Consider the following 15,649-nt stretch of genomic DNA (forward strand, 5'->3'; position numbering starts at 1 on the left):
AGTCTCTCTGAGATCTCATTAAAAACTAAATATTTGGGCCGGGCGCTGTGGCTCACGCCTGTAATCCTAGCTCTTGGGAGGCCGAGGCGGGTGGATTGCTCAAGGTCAGGAGTTCAAAACCAGCCTGAGGAAGAGTGAGACCCCGTCTCTACTATAAATAGAAAGAAATTAATTGGCCAACTGATATATATATAAAAAAAATTAGCCGGGCATGGTGGCGCATGCCTGTAGTCCCAGCTACCCGGGAGGCTGAGGCAGAAGGATCACTCGAGCCCAGGAGTTTGAGGTTGCTGTGAGCTAGGCTGACGCCACGGCACTCACTCTAGCCTGGGCAACAAAGCGAGACTCTGTCTCAAAAAAAAAAAAAAAAAACTAAATATTTGGTGCTGCTCAGCTGCAAGTGGCAGCGTGTCTTCGGTCCATGAGTGTTTGCTGCCAAAAGGGAAATGAAAAAGACAACCGAAATGCAAGTTTACAACAAACAAGATTTTTTTCTGCAGTAACAATAGCCGCCTCCGCTGGGTTCAGACCAGATCACCCCTCCCCACTCCTAAGGCCCAACCGCCAGCAGGAGACAAGACTCTTAAGCTGGAGGAACCTTCCAGATGGGGGATGCAGAGTCTTTGGGAACAGTGCATCTCTGTTATAAGCTTATTTCATCGCAAAAGACAGCATTGCTTCGTGGTGGGTTTTCTTGTTTGTTTGTTTGTTTTTGAGACACAGTCTCGCTCTGTTGCCCAGGCCAGAGTGAGTGCCGTGGCGTCAGCCTCGCTCACAGCAACCTCAGACTCCTGGGCTCAAGCGATCCTCCTGCCTCAGCCTCCTCCCGAGTAGCTGGGACTACAGGCATGCGCCACCACGCCCGGCTAATTTTAATATATATATATATATATATATATATATATATATATATATATATATCAGTTGGCCAATTAATTTCTTTCTATTTATAGTAGAAACGGGGTCTCGCTCTTGCTCAGGCTGGTTTTGAACTCCTGACCTCGAGCAATCCACCCACTTCAGCCTCCCAGAGAGCTAGGATTACAGGCGTGAGCCACCGCGCCCGGCCCCTATTTATTTTATTTTATTTATTTATTTTATTTTCATTTAAATGAGTTCAATTACCATAAAGTAGAATGGTTTTAGGAGACCAAATGTTTTATTGTGGTAGAAGTTGGCTATGGGTATGAATGGAAAGCTTGGGGTAACTTAGAAAAAAAAAAAAGAATGTAATGAAGTTAGAGAAAGGATTAGGACAGGTGGATTTTAAAGCAAGTATTTGTTAGTAATTAATTACTAAGTACTAATAATCAGTAATTAGTGATTGGTACACAGGTAACTGGAGAAGGGCAAAATGAACTCATGCATCCACATTTGTAATGCTAAAGAAAATTCTAAAGTAAAAAAAAAAATGAGGAAACAATTTAAATAAAAACAACAGGAGGAAGAGGAAGAAATGGTTATGTTTCATAAGAACAAGCTTGAATCTACTAACTATTTTAGAAGACCGGCATCACTGAGTTTGGCTTTTTTTTTTTTTTTTTTTTTGAGACAGAGTCTCACTCTGTTGCCCGGGCTAGAGTGAGTGCCGTGGCGTCAGCCTCGCTCACAGCAACCTCCAACTCCTGGGCTCAAGCGATCCTCCTGCCTCAGCCTCCTCCCGAGTAGCTGGGACTACAGGCGTGCACCACCACTCCCGGCTAATTTTTTCTACATATTTCTAGTTGGCCAATTAATTTCTTTCTATTTTTGGTAGAGATGGGGGGGGGGTGTCTCGCTCTTGCTCAGGCTGGTCTCGAACTCCTGACCTCCAGTGATCATCCCGCCTCGGCCTCCCAGAGTGCCAGGATGACAGGCGTGAGCCACGGCGCCCGGCCTGAGTTTGGCTTTACTGTTACGTTGTCAACTACATAGGAAAGCAACATTGAAACCGCTTCAGTGTTTGTTGTGAAGCGGTTGTCAAGGGTGATGCTGGTCTTGTCACGCATGGTCCCCTATCAAGACTCATCTCAGAAGTCTGTCACTTCCTCCTTTCCGTTATTTATCATACCTATGCAAACCGGTTTCTTGCCCTGACTACCAGCACCAGGAAGCCCATAGTACATTTTTTTCGCTCATTTGCAAAAGCCTGTTAAGTTCCTATGATTATCTCGTTGCATCATGCTCCTCTCCAAAAACCTTAACTTTCCTTTTTTATATTGTATTAATGTCCTGCAGCTTTGCAATATTGTATTAATGTTCTGCAGTTTTGCAATATTGTATGAATGTCCTGCAGTTTTGTAATATTGTATTAATGTTCTGCAGCTTTGCAATATTGTATTAATGTTCTACAGTTTTGCAATATTGTATTAATGTTCTGCAGTTTTGCAATATTGTATTAATGTCCTGCAGTTTTGCACTATTGTATTAATGTTCTGCATAATTAACCGTTATGTTCTATGCATCCTCCAATACTTTTTGGAAAGAGGCAAGATTTAAACCAGGCTTCCTCAAACTATGTCCCGTGGGCCACATGCGGGTGTCTTTGCCCGTTCGTTTTTTTTTTTTTTACTTCAAAATAAGATTCGTGCAGTGTGCATAGGAATTTGTTCATATTTTATTTAAAACTAGACTCCGGCCCTCCAACGGTCTGAGGGACAGTGAACTGGCCCCCTTGTTTAAAAAGTTTGAGGACCCCTGATTTAAACAAACAAATGATATGTTAAACCTCTGGGTTTTTTGTTGTTGTTGTTGTTGTTGTTGCTTTTTTTTTTTTTTACTGAGAATCAGGGGACCAAACTCTATTGTCACCCGAAGAAGAAGAGGGAGGGAATGCACTTTGAGCTCTGCTAGTGGCTCTCGAATTTCTCTGAGGAGTAGGTAAAGAAAGGGAAGAGAATTGTGCTGCTAGAAACATTTGAGTGCAGCCCAATTCACAACTGCAAAGACGTGGAAACAACCCAGGTGCCCATCCATGCACGAGTGGATTAATAAAACGTGGTCTGTGCACACCACGGAGCATTACTCAGCTCTGAGAAACACGGTGACCCAGCACCTCTCGTGTTTTCCTGGCTGGAGCTGGAGCCCATCCTACTAAGGGAAGTGTCCCAAGAATGGAAACACAAGCACCACGTGCACTCACCAGCAAACTGGTGTTGACGGATCAGCACCTAAGTGGATACACAGGAGTGACATCTGTCGGGGGTCGGGCAGGTGGGAGGGGAGGAGGGGACGGGTGTAGACAGACACGACGAGTGAGACGTGCACCGTCTGGGGGATGGGCACGCCTGAAGCTCTGACTTGAGGGGGCGGGCAAGGGCATTATTCAAAACCTTAAAATTTGTACTCCCATAATATGCTGAAATTAAAAAAAAAGAAAGGAAAGGAAAGGAAAGGAAAGGAAAGGAAAGGAAAGGAAAGGAAAGGAAAGGAAAGGAAAGGGAAAGGAAAAGGAAAAAGAAAGGAAGGAAAAGGAAAAGGAAGGGAAGGGAAGGGAAGGGAAGGGAAGGGAAGGGAAGGGAAAGGGAAAGGGAAGGAAAAAGGAAAAGGAAGGGAAGGGAAGCGGAAGGGGAAGGGAAGGGAAGCGGAAGGGGAAGGGGAAGGGAAGGAAATGGAAGGGGAAGGGAAGGGAAGTGAAAGGAAAGGAAAAAGGAAAAGGAAGGGAAGGGAAGGGAAGGGAAGGGAAGGGAAGGGAAGGGAAGGGAAGGGAAGGGAAGGGAAGGGAAGGGAAGGGAAGGGAAGGGAAGGGAAGGGAAAGGGGAAGGGGAAGGGGAAGGGGAAGGGGAAGGGAAGGGGAGAGAGCACAACACAGCTGCCATGAACTGTGCCGGCCTTTCTCAACCCACAAACACTGGACTGCGGAAGGCATGCATGGCACCCTAGCTAAGATAATAACAGGTCGAAGCAGTGGCATAACAAACTGGTTGGCAGACACATTTGCACAGATGCACCATAGTTCTGCAACCTGGCTCAACGTTGGAATCACCCAAGGAGCTTCATAAAATAAAAAAAAATAATAATAAAAGCTCTTCTGGGCTGTATTTGGAGAAAGTTCTAATTGACGTAGTTTGGGATGGGGTCAGGACGATCATTCTTTCTGGAAAACTCCCCAGAGCATTCTAACCCCGCAGCCAGGATCAAGAACCTCTCGGATCCCACTTAAATTTAAAAACTTGCCCACATTGTGGGGATGCTCTTTGCCTTAGCGAGCGCATGTGGTGCTTGTGTTTCCATTCTCGGGACGCTTCCCTTAGTAGGATGGGCTCCAGCTCCAGCCAGGAAAACACGAGAGGTGCTGGGTCACCGTGTTTCTCAGAGCTGAGTAGTGCTCCATGGTGTACACAGACCACGTTTTATTAATCCACTCGTGCATGGATGGGCACCTGGGTTGTTTCCACAGCTTTGCAATTGCGGATTGTGCTGCTGTGAGCTGAACGTGCAGTTCTTTTGGTTCGCATGTGTCCAGCTGAGACGCTGGACTGGCCGAGAAGGGCTGAAACGACCTCACCCACATGCCCAGCAAGTTGGTCCTCCTGCTGACGCTGGCTGTCACCTAAGAGCTGAGCCAAGACTGTCACCCAGACCCTTCATTTCTGCCCCATGTGCCTTTTCCACACGGCCAGGTGGGGGTTCCTCCCAGCCTGGTGCTTTCAGGGGAGCCGGGGTTTTTACGGTTACCAAGAGCACAGCAGAGGAAACTAACTTGCCTCCTTACACCTTAAAAGACCTGAAACTGAAACTGCCATCGTTTCATGATCTCGCCAGCTGCATTGTATTGATTGAAAGGAGTCAGCCACACGCCCGGCCACAGATTTTAAAAAGCATGGGTGTGTGTGCACGCGTGTGTTTGTGTGTGTTCTGTGCTTCTTTGCAAGCCGCCAAAGAAGAGTTCACTGCAAAAGCAAAAAGCCTCACACCTGTGTTGAGGAATGCCTATTTACGTACTTGCACAAATGCTATAGGCATTTACAGCATAGGCGAATTCTGTTTTTAATATATTTTGTAATTTTTTTTTCCTCTTTTATTTTTTTTAAATTTTTAAATTTATTTTTAAATTTAAATTCTTTCAATTTTTTTAATTTACATTTTTTTTAAATTTGAGTGTTTTAAAGATAAAAATATTTATCCTTTTTTTTTTCTTTTTTTATTCTTTTTTTTTTCCAGATCGTTTTATGTCTGAACAACTTCTGTTCTTTATTCTCAAGAGATTATTAACTGGGGGGGGGGACTGAATGTCTTTGAGATAAACAGTAACTTCCAAATGCTACAAAATGTAGCAATACACAAGAATTTCATAATGGTTAGACAGTTACATAACATACCCAAATGTTTCTTTTAGAAGGTAAAATGTAACTAGATGGAGTAGGGTATGAACTAAAGCAATGTTCTCGAGTGGTTATTTATGTCTATGCTAACGATTTATAATCCCCTCAGCACTGTACTTTACCTGAGGTATGATACACAAGTCACTTCGCAAAATGTCTGGTACATAGTAAGTGTTCAATGAACTTCGCCTTCTATTGTCTCCTTCCATTAATAAACCAGAATATTAGCCAGAGTGAGAAAAAGAGAAAAAAAAAAACTGTATGAAGAGAATATGTTCATTCAAATATGCCCACTTTATTAAATTGTATTATATATTATATACATATGTATATATTACATATTACATACATATGTATTATATATTATACACATATGTATACACTACATCCACATGTATTATATATTATATACATATGTATATATTACATATTACATACAAATGTATTATATATTATACACATATGTATACACTACATACACATGCATTATATATTATATACATATGTATATATTACATATTACATACATATGTATTATACATTATATACATATGTATGCATTACATACATATGTAGTATATATTATATACATATGTATATATTACATACATATGTACTATATATTATATACATATGTATATATCACATATTACATACATATGTATTATATATTATATCCATATGTATATATTACATATTACATACATATGTGTTATATATTATATACATATGTATTATATATTACATACATATGTGTTATATATTATATACATGTGTATTATGTATTATATACATATGTATTATATATTATATACATATGTATTACATTTTATATACATATGTATATATTATATATTACATACATATGTATTATATATCATATTATATATCATATATGTATTATATATTGTATACAAATGCATATATTATATACATATTATATTACATATTGCATACATATATATTACATGTACATGCATATGTACATGTAATATATAATATTATGTATTACTACATACTGCATGAAGAATAGACTGCAAAAAAAGGAATCTGTTCTCTCTCAGCTCCTCAAATTTTGTTTTTTGAAGGTCTCAAAACAGTAAGGGATTATTTTTTCTAAAGGCCAGCACTGCTAATAACACATTCTATCACCCTAGGGACTAACAGGTTTCAGCTAGATCTCACTGCAGTTTACATAAAAAAGTGCTCACTGTTTGTTTAGCACGTCCCTCTCTGCACCAAGCTACCTCTGTGGTCCAGAGTCCAAACAAACCCCAGGTAGCTGCCCTGGACCCAAGCATACCTGCCAACAAGGCGCCGCCCTGCACAATCTGAGTCTTGTAAAATCTTGTCTCCAGTTGGATCTGGGTTTACCAACGTGTGGTGTGAGCAGCTGGCACCTACGCCGAGTTCAAAACGCCCGCTGCGTTTCGCACAGCTTTGCTCTGTTGTCCTGCCCGCTTGCTTACTAAAACCAGGACAAGCTGACCCTTGCGTTTTTACCGCTGCTGTGTGCCAGGCACCTGGTTTTCAAGAACGTAACTCACAAAAACAGATGTGGGACTTGAGTGAAAGTAACTGCTAACACATCCGTCCGTCACTCCCACGCCCGGATCACTCGGGGCTGGCACAAAGCGTCACGTTTTCTAAACGGGAGTAATGACTTCCCTAATTGGAGTTTTGTTTGTTTTTTTTTTTTTTTCCAGCTAACCCAACTATTGTCACTTCCCGTCACCACTTCACCGGTTTGTAAGAACAGGAACAATTTGCAGAATTACTACGAAGGATGACATATTCTGGCTAATCTGAAGACTGGGGACCAGGGGGACACAGAGAGGTTGGGTCAGTTCAGGGAAGTGGCCCAGCACACATGCTCAGCATGAGCCCTGGCTCCAGCTGCCCGCCTGCCTCCCTTGGAGGAGAGTCACGCGACTTCTTCAAACTTCACTTAGAATCCTGGCATGTCACGGTGAGGTGATGAGGAGGGTAGTGAACGCTGATTACCTCCAAACCCCATGTTAGCCTCAGCCTCCTTCCAACCCGATCATCCAAACAACAACAAAATGAACAAGAAAAAGATATTAAAAAGAGCATGCTGCAGAAATAACGTGTTTCCTCGAAAATAACACAGGGTCTTACATTTATTTTTCCCCCAGAAGACACCCTAAGGCTTATTTTCAGGGGATGTGTTATTTTTTTCTTAAGTACGGTACAACCATCTGCATTGATTCCAATAGAGTAAAGTCGTCTTCTTCTGGAACATCATCCTCACTCTCCAGACCCCGAATCCCATCCTGAATGTCTCGGGACTCTGTTTCCTTTAGAGCCACCGGCCCCGATCTCTCCTGTGGAGCACTAGAGCTCTCACGGGGCAGATGAGAAGGGCTGCTCGTGTTCTTTCCCGCTCCGAGACGACACGCATGGGTTGTGCAGATGCGCTGTGCAGCCACGCCCGTCACTAGGGCTGATTTTCATAGCCACGCCCACCACTATGGCTGATTTTCATAGCCACGCCCACCACTAGGGCTGATTTTCATAGCCACGCCCACCACTAGGGCTGATTTTCATAGCCACGCCCACCACAGGGCTGATTTTCATAGCCATGCTCATCACTAGGGCTGATTTTCATAGCCACGCCCACCACCAGGGCTGATTTTCATAGCCACGCCCACCACCAGGGCTGGTTTTCATAGCCACGCCCGTCACTAGGGCTGATTTTCATAGCCACGCCCACCACCAGGGCTGATTTTCATAGCCACGCCCATCACCAGGGCTGATTTCCATAGCCACGCCCATCACTGGAGCTGATTTTCATAGCCACGCCCATCACTGGGGCAGATTTTCATAGCCACGCCCACCACTAGGGCTGATTTTCATAGCCACGCCCATCACCAGGGCTGATTTTCATAGCCACGCCCATCACCAGGGCTGATTTTCGGGGTAGGGCTTCTATTGAGCACATGCTTAGACATCCTGCTGGTCTTATTTTATGGGTGGGTCTTATATTCGGGGAAACACGGTATTAATAGGTAGTTAGTTGCATGTAGGTGATAGAAGCAATAAAGAGAAGCGAATTAATAAAGCCCCAAAATTCCTTGTGGACACTGTATGTAGCAGACCCTCCATGAGGCTTTCTTGTGCATTATATGCATTTTATTGTCCACGACAGCTGGATGGCGACAATGATTACCTCTTTTTACCTGGCCCAATAATTTGGCAGCAAGAGGCTAAGTAACTTGTCCACGGCCCCACAGCTAGTACATACCGCGTTTCAAGCCCGAAAATAAGCCCTCCCCATGAAACAATCATAACAGCAAGAGAATGAAGAAGGGAATGCTTCAGACTGAAGCGTTTGAAAGAATGAAGTTTTCAAATGATGACCATACAAAATGTGTAGCTGATAATATCTTGATATGTGCATTATCCTATTCCTGCATTTACATATTACCGGACACCACGCTGAAATGGTAACAGAACACCTGGCCCTCCCGCGGGTGCATACTGCCTTCCAGCATTGCCTCACCTCTTACTGAAAACCTTTAGCAATGCTCCGAGAAACTTGAAAGAGCCACTTCTCCTATTTACCAAGGCTTTGAAGAATTAGGAGTGACAGAACCACGGTTGCGAAACCGGCCGTTCTTAACCTCAGAAACTCGCTTGAGCGGTTACTTGCTTTCGTTAAATAAAATCAGCAAAAGAGCAAGGGAGGAAAATAATAATATCCTTTAACTGGAAGGTGGTTCTACGATGTACTGAGTGCCTTTCTATGTCCTTATCTTATTTTGATCGTCTTCACAAGTCCCCGAGAAAACACGGCAGGGCTTACAGCTGCGCTTTGTAGAATAAAAACTGACCCAGTAAGTAGATGATTCGCCCCAAGTTTCCAAATCAGTAAGTGGCAAAATGAGAACTCCAACCCTCCCTCTTAACTTAGTGTCTTTTCTGGGTGACTGACTCAGCGGGCCACAAAGAGTGAAATTCATTAAAACTCGAGGTATCGGCCCGGTGCAGTGGCTCACGCCTGTCATCCCGGCACTCTGGGAGGCCGAGGCGGGAGGATGGCTCGAGGTCAGGAGTTTGAGACCAGCCTGAGCAAGAGCGAGACCCCCATCTCTACTAAAAAATAGAAATAAATTAATTGGCCAACTAATATATATAGAACAACTTAGCCGGGCATGGTGGCGCACGCCTGTGGTCCCAGCTACTCGGGAGGAGGCTGAGGCAGGAGGATCGCTTGAGCCCAGGAGTTGGAGGTTGCTGTGAGCGAGGCTGACGCCATGGCACTCACTCTAGCCCGGGCGACAGAGCGAGACTCTGTCTCAAAAAATAAAAGAAAAACAGATGTGGGACCTATCAAACATGTAATAGCAGCTTTCTAAGTTGGTAACCATAGTTTCTCGTCCTATCCGATAGGTTGAGAAAAAGAACGGTGCTTCATCTCACACATTCCAACACACTTTCTGAATTTTTACACTCGTTTTGTAGAGATACAAAGCATAGAAGCTGTTTTCTAAATTGTTCTGTTAAAAAAAAAAAGATTCTGGAAAACCCTAAATGAAAAAAAAATGGAAAGCTATACATACACAGCTGAAATTAATAGGAAATATCAACTATAGAAGTATCTACTGTAAAGAAACTAGGAGAATGTAACACATGAAAGATTGTCTAGTTTACAACAAAATAAATGCTAATAATGGTAAAAAAAAAAAAAAGAAAGAAAAAAGAAAAAAAATCTCCAAGTTAAATTAAACGTTTAAATCCCTTGCATGCATGCCTAAGCAACACCAATCTTGCCGACCAATGCCTAGACTTCATCTTCAAAATGCTGTATGAGGCCGGGCGCGGTGGCTCACGCCTGTAATCCTAGCACTCTGGGAGGGCGAGGCGGGCGGATTGCTTGAGGTTGGGAGTTTGAAACCAGCCTGAGCGAGACCCCGTCTCTACTAAAAATAGAAAGAAATTAATTGACCAACTAAAAATATATATAGAAAAAATGAGCCGGGCGTGGTGGCGCATGCCTGTAGTCCCAGCTACTCGGGAGGAGGCTGAGGCAGGAGGATCGCTGGAGCCCAGGAGTCTGAGGTTGCTGTGAGCGAGGCTGACGCCACGGCACTCACTCTAGCCCGGGCAACAAAAGTGAGACTCTGTCTCAAAAAAAAAAAAAAAATGCTGTATGAGCCGTATGCAAAAAGCCAAGTCAAGAACCTGGCACGATGTCTGCAGCCGTCAATTACTGAGAGTTTCTGTGTGCCTGGAATTATGCTAAGTGCCTTTCTATACCTCTCTCTATATATGCATGCCACAAATAGTGAAAGTGCTCTTTTTTTATTTTTTTCATGGATAGGCTGGATCCAAATCCGTTTCTTTGGAAATTCACCTGGGCATCGGATAGAGAGAATTTACTTTCCTAAAGGCAAGAACTCTGGTACCACTGGGCATAGATACATACCATGTTTCCCCCAAAATAAGACAGGGTCTTCCATTTATTTTTCCTCAAGAAGACACCCTAGGGCTTATTTTCAGGGGATGTGTTATTATTATATTTGTTTAAGTACGGTGCAACCATCTGCATTGATTCAAATAGAGTGAAGTCGTCTTCTTCTGGAACATCATCCTCACTCTCCAGACCCCGAATTAAAATGAAGAGTAAGTCCCTTCCCACTATGATTCTATCCTTTACAACATGTCAATGACTACTCCTAAATTGTTATCACGTGTTCAAATGACATAGAAATGGTCACACGAAACACCGTGGTATTAGCTTGGAAAGAGACACACCTTTTAAAAGCACTGAGGAGCTATAGATAGATAGATAGATAGATAAGTAGAAATACGTGTGTGTGTATACTGTGTTTCCCCGAAAATAAGACCTACCCATAAAATAAGCCCCAGCAGGATGTCTGAGCATGTGCACTATAGAAGCCCTACCCCGAAAATCAGCCCTAGTGATGGGCGTGGCTATGGAAATCAGCCCTGGTGATGGGCGTGGCTATGAAAATCAGCCCTGGTGGTGGGCGTGGCTATGAAAACCAGCCCTGGTGATGGGCGTGGCTATGAAAATCAGCCCTGGTGGTGGGCGTGGCTATGAAAACCAGCCCTGGTGATGGGCGTGGCTATGAAAATCAGCCCTAGCAGTAGGCGTGACTATGAAAATCAGCCCTAGTGATGGCCGAGGCTATGAAAATCAGCCCTAGTGATGGGCGTGACTATGAAAATCAGCCCTAGTGATGGGTGTGGCTATGAAAATCAGCCCTAGTGATGGGCGTGGCCATGAGAATCAGCCATAGTGATGGGCGTGGCTATGGAAATCAGCCCTAGTGATGGGCGTGGCTATGAAAATCAGCCCTGGTGATGGGCGTGGCTATGAAAATCAGCCCTGGTGACGGGCGTGGCTATGAAAATCAGCCCTGGTGATGGGTGTGGCTATGAAAATCAGCCCTAGTGATGGGCGTGGCTGCGCAGCGCATCTGCACAACCCATGCGTGTCGTCACGGAGCAGGAAAGAACACGAGCAGCCCTTCTCATCCGCCCCGTGAGAGCTCTAGTGCTCGACAGGAGAGATCGGGGCCGGTGGCTCTAAAGGAAACAGAGTCCCGAGACATTCAGGATGGGATTCGGGGTCTGGAGAGTGAGGATGATGTTCCAGAAGAAGATGACCTCACTCTATCTGAATCAATGCAGATGGTTGTACCGTACTTTAAAAAAGAAAAAACACATCCTCTGAAAATAAGCCCTAGGGTGTCTTCTTGAGGAAAAATAAATATAAGACCCTGTCTTATTTTGGGGGGAAACGTGGTATATACATACACACACACACGTGCACACACACACACACATATATATATCAAGTTGCTTTATAAAAGTGAATATATTCAGCATCAGCAGACCTCAGAAAAAGACCAGAAATCCAGCATATCTGCTGAATCTAGTAAATTACCCACATAGACCCATTTCTTTCTCTTCTTCAACAATATCCAAACTCCTGGTGGATTGATACATTACATGTAAGCAAGAAAAATGCAGAACCACTTGGAGTAAGAGAGAGGAGGGAAAGGTTGGAAGCAGTGAATATAAAACTAAGGCAGGGATGTAGACTTCATTGCACAGTCCAAAGGCAATTTAAGTGACAGTGATTTCTACATTATCTGCGCTTTTATAGCACTCAGACCTGCTTTTCCTTCTATCAGTGGAGAGAACTGTACATCTTTCTGGTTCCGCCGAGAGGCCTGAATCACCACTTGGAAACATCAATCACGTCTTTTAAGGTTCATATCCACCGTAAAAAGCCTCCAGCAAAACAAGAATGCACTAACCTGTCTCCCGTTAACGGCAGAATAATGGTGGCTTGAGAAGAAAACACGATGAAAGATAATCTCATTTCAGGGCTGCAACGTAAGAAAAGAGGCAGTTAGAACATTTTGGGGAAGAAACAGGGATAGATGCAGGACAGATGCATCAGAGCCAGGGAGTCGCGCGTAAAAACCGGTCTCAATCGTAAGGGTCCAGGATCCATTTAAAATGTCATTCCCTAAAGTAGGTAAGACTAACTCTGCTCAGTGTCATTGCGTAAGTCGTTTTGCACTTGGTCGATGTTTCTCAGCCCTCAGATACTTTTCCAAGACCCATAAGGCCTTGCCTTTAGAAGAAGACTAACTGGAAAGATAAACTCTTGGCTGCTGTGTAAGATTCTTTCATTGGTGTCCTCCCTTGTTTATTGTTTTTTTTTTTTTTTTTTTGGAAGGAGGCTAGATCTTTGGAGAGTAGCTTAGTTTGACTTGATGACCACAACTATTATAAGAGTCCGTAAACAGGCATCATGAAGCAAGAATCCTTAAAGAATGCCAGGGGAGACGAGAAAGAAACTAACAAATCGCTTTGCAAAGAGGAGGCATTTTCACTTTCCTCTGTGTATCAAACTTCTCCTTTCCAATCAGCAAAAACTGCCCCAGCCAACAAGCTACCTCTTGTGAGCTTGGGGGCATTTAAGTCCCAGAATGGTTCTTGTCTCTGCGACACTCCGCGCCACTGTGAGTATAACATCCAAACCTGAGGACGTGAAACTGGAACCTTATCCACTGGCAGAATTATCTCAGCTGGGTTTAGCAATATTTTAAAAGCCAACCCATAGTCACCCTGTGCTCACTTCCTGCAATGTGTCTCATTAGTCATGAAGCGGCTAAACCGTGGGTTGCAGAACTCCAACTTGGAAAGCAGACCGGGCAAATCACAACCCCACCCTCTTTAAAACGTCGTACCGAAACGACCCATGGCTTTCGGTCGGAATCTACGGTGACACTCTTTGAACGCACTAAAAAATCAAATGAGAAAATTTACAAACAACCTGCCGTCCTGCCTTTGACTTTTAAGGTTGTGGGGGGGGGGCTTGTTTTTTTTTTTTATTTCGGCATATTATGGGGGTACAGATTTTAAGGTTTCAATAAATGCCCTTTCCCCCCTCCCCCCATAAGTCTGAGTCTCCAGCATGACCATCCCCCAGATGGTGCACATCTCACTCATTATATATGTATATACCCGCCCCCCTCCCCCCCCCACCTGCCCAATACCCTATTACTGTAGTACCTATGTGTCCACTTAGGTGCTGCTCAGTTAATACCAGTTTGCTGGAGAATATATCTGGTGCTTGTTTTTCCATTCTTGGGAAACTTCACTTAGTAGTATGGGTTCCAGCTCTAACCAGGAAAATACAAGATGTGCTACATCACCATTGTTTCTTAGAGCTGAATAGTACTCCATGGTGTACATATACCACATTTTATTAATCCATTCTTGGATTGATGGGCACTTGGGCTGTTTCCACAGCCTTGCGATTATGAATTGTGCTGCTATAAACATTCGAGTGCAGGTGTCTTTTTTGTAGAGTGTCATTGGATCATTTGGGTAGATGCCCAGCAATGGGATTGCTGGATCCAATGGTAGATTCACTTGTATCGCTTTAAGGCCTTGTTTGCTTTTTTCTTGCCTAGCGAGCTCTACCTCCAGGCCCCGTCCAGAAACCGAGTGTCATGCTTGGCTTCTTTAAGCAGGGGACCGATGACTGAGCACGGACAGGCATACATTTTTATGGGGATAACTTCATTGCTGCCAATAACCACAAGCAAGGATTGCCTAGGCCTCTACAGATTGTTTGAAGCAACTTGTAACACGACTTTCAAAATGTTTTGATCATCCAAGCCTGTTTTACAGAAAACATTTGGGCTAACAAGACTGAAAGAAGCAATATTTAATGATACAGTTCCTATTCGTGTCCTTTCCATTATCTTGATAAACTTGTGTTTGCTTGTTGCAAATTTTTTTTTTCCTACATATAAAAAAAAAAAAAAAAAAAAAGAGGAGAAAATAAAAAGCCTTAGAAGCCTGGCTTATCCTGGGGTTATTTTTAAAAATAGGAGATGCCACTAATTTCTGGTTACCTCTAAATAAAAGAGCAAGCTGGATTTCGTGGCAGGAATGCTTTTTATAGGACAGGAGGAAACCAGTGTCTCTTTAGGGAGGCTCATTGTATATATAGAACAGTTACATTTTAAACTCACCCACACGTTGTGTAAACACAAGTCATTTCTTTGAACACACACACAAACATGAGTGCCTTTTCTAGTATTGGGTTATTAACACGTGTTCATTTGAAGTTTTCCAATACTTTTTTTTTTTTTTGATGAGGACCTCTACGATACTAAGAATTAAATGATGCGGGAAGGAAAACCTTATTACGGATACTATTAGCATAAAATGTATTTTTTTTTTCCAATGTGATAAATTACGACGAGGCAAAACTGAAATTCGAAACAGATCGAACTTCGGAAAGGAAACAGGCGTTTGGAATAGTGTTTGGAGGTGCTTCTTTCCCGGAGCTTGGGCCAAGTTTCTGGGACCCAGCTGAAACCAACCCTCAACAACTACAGGGTTGTTCTACTACCAAACAGCTGTGAGCAATAAAGACACCCGAGGCACTTTTAAAAATAAATAAATAAATCAACATTTCAGAGGAGGTTTTTTTTCCCCCCAGCAAAAGGTTTCAGAAAAAGGCAAAAAAAAAACAAAACAAAAAAAAAACCCTGCACTTTGGTGTCTACTTCTCTTCCACCGTGTAGAAAAAGCAAAGTAGAAAACACACCTTACAAATCTCTCCGCCAGTTGCTGCACAAAATCATAAATTTCAATCCAGTTATTGGCCACGCTCCCAGACCTGGGGGAAAAAAAAAAGAAAAAAAAAATGAAATCGAGGTGATCAGGGAAACAACAAAGCGAGGCACTGACATGCAAACATCTCAAACCAAGTTCCTTTTGCAATATCTGGAAGAAAGACAGGCAGACAGGGGGAAAGAGCC

The 15,649-nt window shown here is 43.2% G+C and overlaps 1 protein-coding gene across 1 annotated transcript in view; it reads right to left on the reverse strand.

Annotated features, from left to right (window-relative positions):
* ANTXR2 (ANTXR cell adhesion molecule 2) overlaps positions 1–15,649 on the reverse strand; it is a 136,213-nt gene that overhangs the window by 116,932 nt on the left and 3,632 nt on the right. Inside the window, exons 2-3 of the mRNA XM_075998700.1 lie at positions 15,436–15,507; positions 12,617–12,688 (exon numbers count right to left, since the gene is read on the reverse strand). Of these exons, the coding sequence (XP_075854815.1) occupies positions 12,617–12,688; positions 15,436–15,507 (144 nt within the window). The remainder of the gene's footprint in view (positions 1–12,616; positions 12,689–15,435; positions 15,508–15,649) is intronic.

Source organism: Microcebus murinus, chromosome 29 (genome assembly GCF_040939455.1).
Source record: "Microcebus murinus isolate Inina chromosome 29, M.murinus_Inina_mat1.0, whole genome shotgun sequence".
Taxonomy (NCBI): domain Eukaryota; kingdom Metazoa; phylum Chordata; class Mammalia; order Primates; family Cheirogaleidae; genus Microcebus; species Microcebus murinus.